At 39.7% G+C, this 14656-nt stretch overlaps 1 protein-coding gene across 8 annotated transcripts in view; it reads right to left on the bottom strand.

Annotated features, from left to right (window-relative positions):
- Positions 1-14656, bottom strand: part of FMNL2 (formin like 2) — a 193284-nt gene that overhangs the window by 20836 nt on the left and 157792 nt on the right. For 4 of the 8 annotated variants that reach the window (XM_034425103.2, XM_034425122.2, XM_034425096.2 and 1 more), the window contains exons 12-18: positions 13074-13223; positions 10832-10933; positions 9782-10073; positions 8657-8860; positions 5608-5628; positions 2593-2717; positions 308-507 (exon numbers count right to left, since the gene is read on the bottom strand). In XM_034425103.2, the coding sequence (XP_034280994.1) occupies positions 308-507; positions 2593-2717; positions 5608-5628; positions 8657-8860; positions 9782-10073; positions 10832-10933; positions 13074-13223 (1094 nt within the window). The remainder of the gene's footprint in view (positions 1-307; positions 508-2592; positions 2718-5607; positions 5629-8656; positions 8861-9781; positions 10074-10831; positions 10934-13073; positions 13224-14656) is intronic. The other 4 variants (XM_034425116.3, XM_034425131.3, XM_034425148.3 and 1 more) reach the window with 1 other exon arrangement.

The following is a 14656-nucleotide window of genomic DNA, read 5'->3' as shown; positions in this document are numbered from 1 at the left end:
TCTTCAAAACAAAACAAAAAATACCAATTGTATATTATAGTAAAACAGGTCAGTTTTCTTCCTGCTTTTGTGGCATATGTATATTGGCTCTCTGCAGCTTAACATGTAAGTGTATCCCAAGGACTTTAAGGAACTGAATCCACAAACAGTGTGTGCAGACTTGAACTTTAGTGTAAAAAAACCCCAAGCAACAGCCACTAACCTATGGAATATAAAACAAGCAAACCTTCTTGTATCTATTCTAGTTGCACAAATGCTGCTTGGCAGTTCATATATTTAAAATTGTGTATAAAATCTTTTCACTTACGCTTGAATAGCTTTACATATTTCATCGGCAGTTTTTCCAGCTTTTCTTAAGGTGATAGCAAGATTTTTAGCTCTATTTGCCTCCAGAAGCGTAACTTTGTTTGATCCTTTCTGAGTTATTTGCTTGCTTGAAGAAAGGTCGATAGCTGGCCCTTGGGCTTTTGTCTTGAATATTTCTTCAAATTCATCCACGTTTAAATCCTAAAAGAGACATTTTTTTAAAAGAAAGGACAACCTGGGAAACAAAAATCTTATAAAATGCATCTGTAAAAAGCAAAAGGGGCCAATTATAAGAACATCTATACAATTCAAAGTAAAAACACCAAGACTCTCAATTCCTCATCAAATACACTTATCACTGGTCATGTGAATTTAGGTCACACTTCTGCAACACAGGAGAAAACAAAGATGACTTCTGAAGCAAAAAAAACGAAAGCTGGCTCCAAGTGTTCAGTTAGAAACAAACTTAACACTAACTAGACCAGTGTTGGCGAACCTTTTCCTCGTGGCGTGCTGGAACTGTGTATGTGCACGTGCAACAGCTCGCGTACGTGCCAGCACCCATAATGCAATGCAAACCCTCTCACATGCGCATGTGCACACGACCCCCCCATGCATGCGGCCCACATTGCGCATGCGTGCCCTGCACATGCACTTCGCCCCTCCTCCAGCCCCGTTTTGGGCCTGGAAAGTCGTTATTCTGAGGGCAGTACGGGGCTTCCCTGTCTCCCCGCCCGAGCAGATTTCTGGCATAGCCCCAAGCCTCCGGGGAGAGGGAGGGAGGGAAGCCCTAGCCTGCCGTTCCTGCCGCCGCCAACCCCTTGCCCCCAGCAAGAGTGGTTCTCGTGCTGCCACTTCTCCGGCAACACCAGGAGCAACTGCCAGGGCAGAGAGGGCGGGGGCAGGCTGTGGTGGCAGGCCGTTCTCACCGGGTAACAGACAGGCTGCTCCTGGAACAGGCAGGAGAAGGAGAAGCCACCAGCAGGGAGGCAAGCTGCCCCAGGAGGACTGGAGCGGTAAGAAATGTGCGAGCCAGGAAGCGGTCATGCTCCCTGGCAGGAGAGGGTTGCATGTTCACTCTAGCAAAGGTTTCTTACCGCTTTCCACAACCATTTCCCCGCTGGTGGATCTCCATGAGTGAGGAGCTGCGCTCTCCTCCACTCCTCCTGGGGCAGCTCGCCTCCCTGCTGGTGGCTTCTCCTCCTGCCTGCTCCAGGAGCAGCCTGTCTGTTACCCGGTGAGAACGGCCTGCCACCACAGCCTGCCACCACCCTCTCTGCCCCGGCAGTTGCTCCTTGTGCTGCCGGAGAAGCGGCAGCATGAGAACCGCTCTTGCTGGGGGCAAAGGGGGGGGTGGCAGCGGGCCAGGGCTTCCCTCACTCTAGAGGCCTGGGGCTATGCCAGAAGCCTGCTCGGGCGGGGAGAAAGGGAAGCCCCAGACCGCCCATCCTTGCCACCACCGCCCCCTCACCCTTGGCGGCAGCGGTTCTCGCACAGCCGCTTCCCTGGCAGTGGCAGGAGCAGCTGCAGGGGAGAGGGGATGGCGGCAGGCTGTGGCAGCAGACAGTTCGAGCCGGCTAAGAGGCAACGTTCCTACTCCTGCCAGCCTTGAGCTCAGCTCCAGGCAGCATCCAACCAGTCATACCTGGCCTCCCCCGGAAGCAGCCCACGTTGATCCCAGGCAGCGCTTCGGGCCTTTCCTCATGGTGGTGGTGACGAGGCAGGCAGACAGCTGAGTGCATAGGAGCGACTGGTGGCAGTGCTCCTGGCTGGCAAAGGGCGGAGTCCCGGGGCTGCATGTGGGCAATGATGGCATGGCCGGTGTGCACGCGCACTAAGACATTAAGGCCAGCTGATCATCGCACCTGCATGCACACCAGTAACCAGCAGACTAGCTGGCTGGTGCGCATGCGTGCCCTGGAAACCCGGAATAAGAATGGGCAACACCACGTGTACTGGGCAACGTGGCTCTGTGTGCCATTTCCAGCACGCATGCCATAGGTTCGCCAACACGGAACTAGACCAAAAGAAAAACAGCCAAGTATCCAAACAAGTAGGGGTAAAGATGCAGATGTGGACAGGAGAACATCAATTTAAAGTCAGTCCATCAAATCGGGTATTTTTTTTAGATAACAATGAAATTTTAAAATCTGCTAAATACATATGACAAAATCTGCAATAGCAAATCAAAATCATTCCACTTCATCAGGAGGCAATCATTCCTATTAATCCTCCTGGAGCCCCTCTCCTCTAGATATTCAAAATCACAATGTTCAAGGCTCATACCTCCAAGATCCTTTCATCATCAATTTCATTGAAGACGGTCCCATTAATCTGGTTGGGTTTCAGAGCCACCCAGTTAAAAACTGGCATGCGGAACTTGGTCTTAATTGGCTTCTTGATTTTCACAGCTTAAAAGAAGAGAACAGTGCAATTACACATTTCAGAAGTCCTAATCATTACAGTTATTACATTAAAAACATTGAAAAACATCTAGCCAACATTAAAAAAAATATATACTAAGTATCCATAATGATTAGACACTCTTGGAAAATTTAAAAAAAACGCAGGGAGAAAGATTTCAAGTCAGAAACTGACTTCTGATATGATAATTCATATCAAAATTTGGCAACAAGCATACAAAAAAATAATTGCATACTTTTTTTCCTACTAGCTGTCATGAACCGCAATCTAATGCCCACTTTTACCTAAAAATAAATCCCGATAAATTCAAGAGAACTTACTTCTAATTAGACATGCACAAGGTTGCATCTTAGAATGCACAAATACCTTAATCACTGCAAAGTATATATAATACATCATGATTTCCTGGCCATGTAATTTTAGTCCATTCTCATTCTGACCCCCTTAAAATTAAAACTCCAAGCACAATGCCTTTGGGGGGGGGAGGGAGAGAGATTAATCTCACTGTCTGAGGAAGAATTATAATCCATTTATTTAAAAGTTACAGACACTGCATCTGAAGCTTATAGTCTTGGCTAAATTAAGATTGATAGGAAGGGATAAGGGATGCTGCAAAGCATTTAGAAGTTGTAAACCATGATTGCCCCGGTGTTTTAAGAATAAGCTCCACATATAAACACTACTTGTTTTCTAGGGAACAATCTAGGGATTGACATTTTCAGACTGATTAGAGACTCAGACATGTAATTACAATGATTGAGCAGCACATTATGCAAATGTGACATATAATGACTTAAGCCTATTATGACACTAATTGTGTTAAAGACACACATTTGCAAAGATAGAAATGTAATTGTAGGATTCCTCCCATCTCTATAAACAGGAAGGAACTTACATGTCCAGTTCAGGTATTTTCAGATGAACCTTGAAACGGGGACCTTCAGAATTACATACATTATCCCACCCATGTAAACGGTACCTGAAATTTGACGTGTCTATTAGGAAAAAAGTATTGCTGCCAAATTTAAACAAGCCAGGATTTTGTATTCTAAATGGTGTAAAGAACATGCATCAGTCTCAGTACTTCTAACCGTTCTTCATACTGATTTATCACACACACACACACACACACACACACACACACACACACACAAATCTAAACTCAAGTAGGGCGAGTGTGATATTCAGGCACACCTTCACCATTTCTGGGGAAAATGCAGGGACAGCAAGAATAGGAAAATGGACCAAGCTCAGGCACAGTCAGGGATTTCTGGTTTTTCGCCACAATTCTTTTTGAGGATGGTGGAACACAGCTACGTAATCTTTTTAACATTCTGGGGACGTGTGTAAGACCTGAAACAACTAAAGGCAGCGCTTTCCTCACCTATCCACTAAGATTAACTCAGGTATTTTCTCCTGAAGGAGAATGAGTCTGTACTCTATGGCATAACACTTCAAGATTTCTCTTTTATGGTGTGTGTGTGTGTGCGCGTGTGCGTGTGTGTGTGTACCCATTGATATTTTATTCCAAGAAAGAACTAATATTTTTCAGGATTTGTAGTGGTCTTAAATACCAAGTTAAGTGTTGGTGTTAGGAAAATAACAACACTCTGTAAGCACTTGTGAAAAGGAAAATCTACCAAGGCAGCATTCTTAACTTTCCGATGGAGTGTGCTCTTCAAAACTCGTTTCTACAACCTTACAAATACTGTAAAGTGAAAAGTCCCTGCTAATGCCTCTTCGATGAGACAAATAAAACTTGACCAAGTGATGGTTTCTAAGTTCAAGGCTTTCATATTGAATAAAAACAAAATACCCTTAACCCAGATGAGATAGATTGCCTAATAGCAATGGCTCCTTAAGAAAAACAAAAAAATCTACCCATTTAAAGTGGAGATGCCAATAACTCATTCTGGGATCTTTGAATACCAAGATAATTATATTATGTGCATATGCAAAATAATTTAGAAAAATCCTTCATAATAGTACATAACATGTCAACATTATACAAACATATTAATATTTCTAGTCTATTTATAATAGAAGAGTGAATGTATACATAATTCTAGTATATATTATTACACCACAGACCTCAGACATAAATAGCATTTGTATAATATTAAATTTTATGTGTAGATTAGATACAAAACCAATCATGTCTATAGAGGGCAGACAAAGTAATAAGTTAAAGAAGCCAGTAAAGCAAACAACCTGCAGGAATGGTTTGTTTCACAAAGAAAATATACATATGTTTTGATCACAAGACAACATGAAGATAATGGCTTTATGCAGTTTACAGTATGGATAATATTTTACATAATGCAGACCATCTCATGCTTTTAGATAAGGCAAAAAAACCCACCACAATGTGGTTTTTTAAAATGGCAAAATCACACGCATACCCACAAAGGATGTTGAGTTTCAGATCTGAAGCTAAAAATTATTTCAGATGATTTCTGCGCACCTTCTGCTCCAACTGGCACCTCCTTAAATAAACAGCCTGTTTTCCTGGGCTCCCTCTATAGCTATGTAGCATATCAGATCTAAGAAAGCACCTTAAGGATGTGACAAGGTGCTTTGGAGTGAGTGTTAATGCTCAGTTTGTGACCCTTAACTCAGATATGTGCTTTTTTGGAATTGCACTGCTACTGTGTAAGCCCAGCGGAAACCCCTGCTTTTATAAGGAGGTGCTGACAGGAACATCACACGTGCCCACACCAAACTGCCTTTTTAGCTTTTTATCTGAAACAGAGCACATCCATAATTACAACATATGTGCATGCATGTACATTACATACACACACATGCAAAGTGTAACAGGACAGAAAAGAGAGGTATTAGAAAACAAGGTAAAATACTTAACAAGAAGGAACCTACAGAAAAGCTTGATTGGCCCATCTTAAAGTGAAGCAAAGGGAATAAAGAAGAAAAGAGTTAACAGTAATCAAAATTAGAGGACAGTTATTTATTTACTTATTTTACTTAAACAAAACAATGAAAGGACGTTTTCATATATAACTATTTTTCTACCTAGAAATAATTTTATTCATTGTTGTTTAATTTTTCCCTGCCTTGCAATCTGGCTAACAGGAGTACAAGCAAATAAAAAAACGAAATACAAAACATAGAAAACATAAATTTAAGTATGCATTATACCCAATTAACAATTAAAAACCTGTGGCATCTCTTTGGGTTTTTTTAATACTACAAAAGTGGCTCAGAGATGGTTGATAAAGGGATGTGTGTTTGTGTGTGTGTGGTGTGTGTGTGTGTGTGTGTGTGTGTGTGTGTGTGTGTGTGTTTACTTAATCTACCTTCACCTGTAAGGCAAAAATAGGGAATCAGACCAAGCCCATCATTCTTGACTAATAGCCATCTGGCCAGAGTTTAATGGAAGTTAAAGTAACTTTTGGAGGACTCCAGCACCTTACCCATCCACTCATGTTTAGGGCAAAGTGTATTTTCTTGCTACGTTACCCTAATGATGCACGGGCCTCTCAAGAATCTACTTCTGATGTCACCTAAACAGGCAGTGCAAGACATCCATGCACTCTTTTTCCCATTGTCAGTTTAGCTATTAAAAACATTTAGCTTAAATAATATAACAGTAATGAAGGTGAACCGGTCCTTCTACCAATATCTACCCTAAACAATGCTCTTTTGTCCATGGGCCTTGGAAAACAGAAGACTCAAATATTTTGAATACAGTTCTTAATAGGTGTCATTTTCAAAAATACAAGTGTTTCATCTACACCAAAAAGAGGCAGCAACATTTATGAATTCTTGGAGCTCTTTTCATATTAATGAGCTTTTGCCCCAGGAACTGAATAGATTTCAATGGGCCAATCTGAGTTACATTTCGATCTCTTCCAAGTCACACTGGATATAAAGAAACTGTATTAATTATAGCAAGACAATACAGCATTGGCAGGGTAGCTGGTCATCAGATTTAAAGAGAGGACTGTGACTAATGATTAAACTAAGTCAATGGCTTCAAGCTGGGAGGGGGGGAAAAAACTGGAATCGGGTGAATAGAATTGCCCAGACAGAACCTGGAACTGAATGTCTATTGCAAAATGCACATATACTATTAAGAAGGTGAACAAGTGTAGATGTTGGATAAAGTCCAAGAGAAAGCACTTACTAAAAGTACATATATTTGGCTAGCTGAAGTTCCAGTGATGCCAAATTAATATCCCAATGGAGCAGAGGCACCCAATTTTTTTTTACGTAAGACTATCACAAAACTCTAAAAAATAAAACATGTCAGTTGCATGTCTAAAAAAAAAAAAAAACAGAACTGAGTCCTACTGCAATCTTTAATTTCTTTCAGAGGAAAATGGCACAGACAGAACTAATAAAGGATACAAATCGTTTGTCTATTTTCAAAATATATTGAGAAAGCATACCAAAGTTTTCTCAATATAGTTCTTTCATGGCACCAATCTATACAGTACAATCTATATTTGCTCATTTGATTGTCTCCATTCACAAACAGCATCATTTTTGAAGTGCACAGCTTAGCAGCATTTTGTATAAGTTAGCGACCTTTAAATGTAAAGATTATCCAGCTGATTCTAACAATGTGTGCACAATTTTCTTTTAGAGGACTAAATTTCTGGCAGGGAAATTAGCATACCCTTCATCTATTGTATCATCAACATGTAAGTGGTTGTACTGTATCATCATATAGTAAGTGCCCATTACATTTTTTTAGTAATACCGAAGAGAAAATGGAAAATGGATAGATAGCATTCTCAAACCAAACATACTCCACAGATAATCTGTTTTTTTTTCCCTCCATAATAGATTTTGTTGTTGAAATAAGTAATAGAAGTAGCAATGGGGGAAAAATGGGAGTGTTGCAAGTTGACTACAATACTGTCCCTCCTCCCTCCCTCCTTCTCTCTCTCCCTAACATTTCTTAAGAAGACAAAGTGAGAAAAGACAAGGGAGAGACAATATTTATCTAGCCTGAATCAGGTAGGGCAATTCAACAATATAACTTGGATGGACGGTAATAGGTAAAACAGTGTTGGCATAACCATGGATAGCAGAAAAGCTTCTGAAATGTTAATAACATTCAGAAATATTTATGTATTCTGAAACTGAGCCTGGAACACGGATTGGGCAGTGTTCTAATATAATCATCAGAGAAATATCCTTTGTAGGTAAGTTTTGAAATTTTGTAAAATGGAACTGTATTAGGGCAGGGATTCCCAACTCCCGATCCGTGGGCCGGCACCAGTCCGCGGCATGCCAGAAACCAGTCTGTGCAAACAAGTGAAGCCCCATCCACGGAATGCAGGCAGCATGCAAAACTATGCTCCCTCCACTTTGTAGAAAAACCTCTCTTCATGGAACCAGTCCCTGGGACCCAAAGGTTGGGGACCTCTGTATTAGGGCATGTTTAAAAAGTCCTGCTTAAGCTTAATAGCATATGTGAGCGTATTTTTCCAGTTTGAGCAGACAGAAATTGAATAAGAAATTCTTTTTTCTGGTGCATTAAAGCTTTTGAGAACTACGCTATATGTCAGAGTTCACATGTACTTTTTCTCCATTTCCTCCTGACTTCAAATGCAGCCATGTGCATGACAACAAGACTTGCTTGTGATGCACAGGAGAGAAAAGAAGATTTGTAACTTCTTTGCAGTAGCTTTTGGTTTACAGCAGGCGTGTTCAACCTTTTGGCTAGCTTGGGCCTCATTGAGTGAAGAGGAATTGTCTTAGGTCATATATATTATACATATTTTGTATAAATGCAGAAAATCATGTTATAAAGGTTTAAGATATTGTTGGGCCACATTAGTAGCTGTCAAGGACCACGACCCATGGGCCCCTGGTTAGACACTATGTCTTTCCCTATAAGACTGCATCTTCAGCCTCAAAACCTTCCTCACATGCCATGCTTTCTGTTGCTTCTTACCTGCTAATCCTGAGTTGAACACAACGGTAGGAGAGGCCATTCCTGGAAGTGGGGGTGCTAATGGTGGAGGTGGGATAGGAAGAGGTGGTGCAGGTTCTGCAGCTGGACCAGGAAGAGGAGGTGGGGGAGGAGGAGGAGGAGGTGGCGGTGGTGGTGGTGGCGGTGGTGGTGGAGGCATTGGTGCTGCCATGGGACCATTTTGCACTGTGAAATGAAAAATATACACAGCATTTGGAAACGTTTCATTAAGTATTTCACTGAGAGGGGGGGTTGTTCCTCTGCTCCTCAAGGAAGCAATGGTTCACCTCCACCTCAAGAAACCTTCGCTGAATCCCACCGTACTGGAAATTTCCACAAAGTATCTAACTTCCCATTTCAGGGAAAGGTTTTGAGAAGCCAGGCAGGAGCTTCAGAGGCTTCTGAAGTGGATTATCTGGACCCCTTTCGGTCACGATTCAGCCTTGGGTATGGGATGGAAACATTATTGGCTTTGCTTTCAGATGATTTCTGGCATGGGCAGGAATTTGCACACATCCATTCTTACTCTTGACCGCAGTATCCTTCTAAGCCGGGTCTGGGGATTGGGGTGGGTGATAACTGTATTGTGCTAGTTCTCCTTTCTCTATGGTCTATACCAGACAGTGGTAAAAACGGAGAAGAGATCCAGCTCTCAGCCCCTTCTTTGTGGGAGTCCAATCTCTCCTCTTCCACATTAACATGAAGCCACTGGATGAAACCATGTACTGCTATGGAGTGTGGTATAATCAGTAAGATACTCAATTATATCTTTCTGCCTCTAGCGCTTTAAGCATTGCTGTTGATACTCTATCCTGGTGCCTGAAGGCTATGGAGGACAAGAGGCTTCAACTGAACCCTGACAAAACTCAATGACCTTGGTTTTGGGGTCCCTCTGGTTCAGGAACTGTGCCATTTTTAGTAACTGGATGGGGTTGCATTGACCCAAACAGACTCAGTGCACAGCCTGGGGAGCCTCCTGGAGTCACAACTACAGCAGGTGGCAATTCTGGCAACGTGGGCCTTTGCACAGCAACTGAAAGTGAGTGGGTGACCACATAGATTCTCTAAATAAAGAAACAAATTAAATTCTCTGTCAGCCCATTTTACCTGTTTCTGATTCTGCTGCTATCAGTGGCAGAGGTGAAAGTGGCACTGGAGACCCTGCATTGGCAGTAGACCCTCCTGAAATGCCAACCGAACCTTCTGATCCTGCTGGTGACACCCCAACAGGAAGGATGTTGATGTCCCCATCTCCTTTCTTCTGAATTTTAATGGACCCTTGCTTTTCCAGTTCATGGATCTTTTTCTCTAGTGTTGACTGCCGTTGAATGGCTTCCTCCTTTTCTTTGACCATTTTTCTTAGCGTGTGGACTTGTGTATTTGCATCTTTGTATATTTCCTGTGAAGGAACCCCCAGAAAAAAAGAATTCATTTCATTTGAAAAACAGGGAGAACATGAGATTTCCAATAAGCTCATCACCTGGGAACATATTGTAATGATGGCTTTCTTTCTATATAAGTTAATGAACACCATATTCATCTGAAGTAAATGCAGGTAACTCCCCTGGCAAAACTAATTTAGCTAAGTGAATCAAAGGAAACTGCCCTTACTTCTGTTGGGTATATGATTTTCCCCTCTTCTCCTATTTTTTTAGATATGGCTACACACAAAGTATACGAATATGTTCTGTAATTAAGAGTATCCATCTAGAATCTGGAAAGCAAGCAAATGCAGTCGACGATATCCCAGAGCTAAGATCCAAAGGGATTTATGTGAACTCTAAATTTAATGCTTCCTGTTTTGAAAATAAAACCTCAAACTTCATCAAAGTGGCTGGATCAAAGGGGAACATGCTGCTAATAAGCTTTATATACTCCTTGGAGTTATAAATTACCATCATGCAGCAAGGCACAGACATATGTATACTTTCTACATATCAGCAATTGCAAAATGGCAGATAAGATATGTTTAGACAAAGGAATAAAGAGATTTAGATTTTAATGGCACAATACACACGTGACTTGGAAACACACAGCCTCTATAGAATGCAAGTAGAATGACATTCAACTATAAGCAACTGAGGATACAAAGATGCATCTAGAAGCAAAGTTTGAGAAGTTATCAAACATTAACATCTGAACTTTTAGGAAACTTACTCGTACGACATCCAGTTCTTTGTTTCTTTGCATAAGTTGTTTTTCCAGTTCCACAATTTTTGCCATAGCTTCATTTTCTGTGTCTTGAAGTTTTTCTGATAACTAGATATTATTAAAATGAGTGATTAGTTGGTAAGGAAAGTCTCACAATGCACCCTGATATGAGGACCTTCAGAATTACAGACATTATCCCACACATGTAAACAGTACCTGAAATTTGATGTGTCTATTAGGAAAAAAGTATTGCTGCCAAATTTAAACAAGCCAGGATTTTGCATTCTAGATGGTAAAACAACACACATCACTCTTAGCACTTCTAACCACCCTTCATACTGATTTATCACACACATAAATCTAAATTCAGGGTAAGTGTGATACTCAGGCACACTTTTACTATTTTTGGGGAAGATGCACCGCCATCACTTTAGTACGATTGTACCTTTGGTACAATTTTGTCTTAGTTCAAATTCCCAGAAAATCTCATAGGCCAGCGAAAAGATATGATTACTCTTCTTTGGTTAACTAGTTTAAATATTTTTTTAAGATATTGTTTTTTATTAATATTTTTCTTGGGTCTGAAAGCCATCTTAAGATATTTCGTGCTCTGGAAGATATAAATGGCTCAATTACTCAAAGTAACTTTCTTAATGTGGGCTACATTTCAGCTACATTTATTCTGTAATAAGGAGAACACCATGAATGGAGCAAAATATGTAACTTTATTACAGAAATTGATTTTCTTTTATTATACTACAGACTATAAGGACTCCATTTAATTTTTCATGGATACATTCTGTGGTGTTCAATGCAATCACTCTATTGCCATTTTTCTCATTCTTTGGACAACTGCAGACACAAACTGAAGAAGACTGGCCACAGTTTAATTATATACTTAAATAAATAATGTATAGCCAATTTTTTGGAACTAAGCCAGGATATGAAGCTGTGGTTTGGAGCTGGCTTCTGCATCCTGCCTTGTTTGGAATCAGTAACAGCTTCCAGGCAAGGGGAAGCAAATGTTTACTGTGGCTTCTTTGTGTATATCACTGCATGCATACTGGTGTGGTTCATTTTGCTGGAATAGAAATAGATTCACATAACTGTTATGCTTCAACAATTTGCCGAGCACATACACGTATGTGTGTGTGTGCACACGCACACCCACCCACACTTTGCCCTTCAACCTTGGTCTCCACAAGACCAAATAATAAAGTTCAGATCCATCCATTCTACTCCAATTTAATTTCTGTTGCTGAACAAAATCAAATGGGCAAACCATACTGTGTTATTTGTGTGCATACTTTTAAACTATGACATATGTTTTCTACAACTATGGATTTATATTCAATTAGTGGGGAGTGGAAACAAGTCACATGACAACAGCTTTGACGGTTCAATTATTCTTCCAAGTGACTGCACCTGAGATTATAAAACTGAATTCACCAGAGCTATTTGAATCATTGTCCTAGTAAGAAAAGAAGAGTTTATATAATATATGAAACAAGATTTTAATGGGTAATATTAAATTTTAATGGGTGTAAAATTGCAGAATGGGAAAATGAGGAATGTCCAAATATTTCCCCTTTTCCATTCCACCATAATAAGAACATAAAAGACATGCTGAATCAAATATTTTGCTAGTCCTACTTTCACACTGGCTATGAAGACCTACGGTCTGGGTGAAATAGAAGCCATCCATGTCTATTCCACAAGTACTGGGATTTGAGGCAGTGCTATTTTTTGATAATAATGGGAATATACTGGTCAATGCTATGCTTGTTTTTCTAATTTTATCAAATAAAGGGCTTCCAATCATCATTATAACTTCTACAACCACATTTAGCAGTTCAACCATGCGCTCCTGAAAAATTGCTTTCTTCATCAGCAGTGGACTAGATGAAAACTGTCATTTAAATGAAGTGGAAGCCTGAGGTAAAATTGCACTTTCTACAACTTAGTTTTTTCCAATTCTTTAAAAACAATAAGGAAGCAATAATTATCACAAAGTGAGCAAAAATGTTTTATCAAAAAAAACAGATGCATAATAAACATACATTTGTAATCACAGCCTAATGTTGACAGCCAATGGTTCTTATTATATATATCTACACACACACACACACACACACACACATCCACCCACCCACAAACCCCTAAACATTTCCCCAAATGAAAATAATCTACATCATTTTTCATGTATCCCCATAATAAATATTTTCAAAGGATTAGAACTGATACTAACATGAGATATATTTTCCTCCAATTCTTCAACTCTTTCTAAGGCAGCATTCTTGGTCTCAGCATCTTCAAGCAAAGCTCCCACATCAAAGACATTGTCCAGGTAAGCCTGTATTTGCACTTGCAGCTTATCACTTTCAGTGTGTTTCAGCTTCTAGAAGGTCAACAGCAAATTAATTAAGGAATAAAAAAGAACTATCAAACAAACCTGGCACCATCCAACTTCTCAATTTTGCCCCACATTGATGTGATTAATCAAATGTATTTATTTAGTTACTATGGAATTTCTATCCCACTATATCCTAATAACTCTAGGATGCTGAATATAGACTACCATTTGTATATTAAATTGAGAGACAACACTATAGATTCACTTGAAAAGGGAAGGGGATATTGAAAGTTAAATCCTTTTTCTTTTTGCAATAATTCAGATATCTAGATTCCTGTCCAGAGGTATAGAAACACATCAAGTTCTTAAAATTCAAGGCACTATATTTACAGAGAACATCAAGGTTTTGGAAGATAGGAATTTTGGAGAGAATTTTATAAAATGTGTAAGATTGATCTATACTTCAGAGAAAGGACCAATAATTATTACTGGAGAACTAACAACATCCTATGAAATACAAAAAGGAAAAGACACGGATGCCCACTTCTCCCCTGTAGTTAATTTTGGTTCTTCATATATTAAGTAGCGATACAAGAACAAGATGGAAGCTTTGTGAGAGAAATGATTTAAAATGAAACTTTTAAGTTAAGGGATTTTGCAGATGATTTGGTATTGGTTCTGCAAGATCCCTTAAAGGGAATTGAAATATTAATGGCCAAATTAAAATAATTTGCCCCAAAAAGTTCTCATGTAGGAACTTAGCATCAGAAGTAAGTTTTTTTTTTTTTTTTGCCAAAACACAGCAAGAGCAGCTGATCTCTTAAGCAATAAAACTTTAGTTTTTGTTTCATGCTACAAGTTCCTATGAACTGATACAACAGGATAAGAAATATAAGAGCCATTTTAGATACAGAAACAGGATATAATAAAGTTTAAATGTGGACATTATCATCTAATTCCTAACAGGTATAAAAGAAAATCTTTGAGCTGTATCCAATTGTGCATCTGCTTACAATTTTCTGTTCCCCTCCAAAAGATCATTTGGAGCAAACCTGGGAGATGTGGGAAGTAGTGGGGAGAAAATGAAGAAAAGTTTTATTTCTCCCCAACTTGTCATCTAACATACGGTTTGACCAATCAAATAAATAAGTAATGCCAGAAGTACCATAAATAATCTGTCACAAGTTTTTTTTTAAAAAAAAAGATGTGGATCTGAAAATTGATTGCCAAGTATGAATTGGGTTTCCTTTGCTCACTGGCAGACTAACTTGCAGTTTTGATTTAATCTGCTGTCAAGCTTCTAGTTATACTAGAAATATAATTCCATGGTAGTTCTTGAAGGGAGGAAGGAGGGTAAAAACAGTTTGCTTATCTGCAAATATGCATTCCCATGTTAGGATGTTCCTGTATGCCTGCCCATGCCTAAGTATAACATTTACAGCTGAATTGTTTCGGATGGATACCCAAAGTAGAGGAGG

The sequence above is a fragment of the Pantherophis guttatus genome, chromosome 1, assembly GCF_059756535.1.
Source record: "Pantherophis guttatus breed Tessera chromosome 1, ASM5975653v1, whole genome shotgun sequence".
NCBI lineage: Eukaryota > Metazoa > Chordata > Lepidosauria > Squamata > Colubridae > Pantherophis > Pantherophis guttatus.
This window is presented reverse-complemented; position numbering and strand designations above follow the sequence as displayed.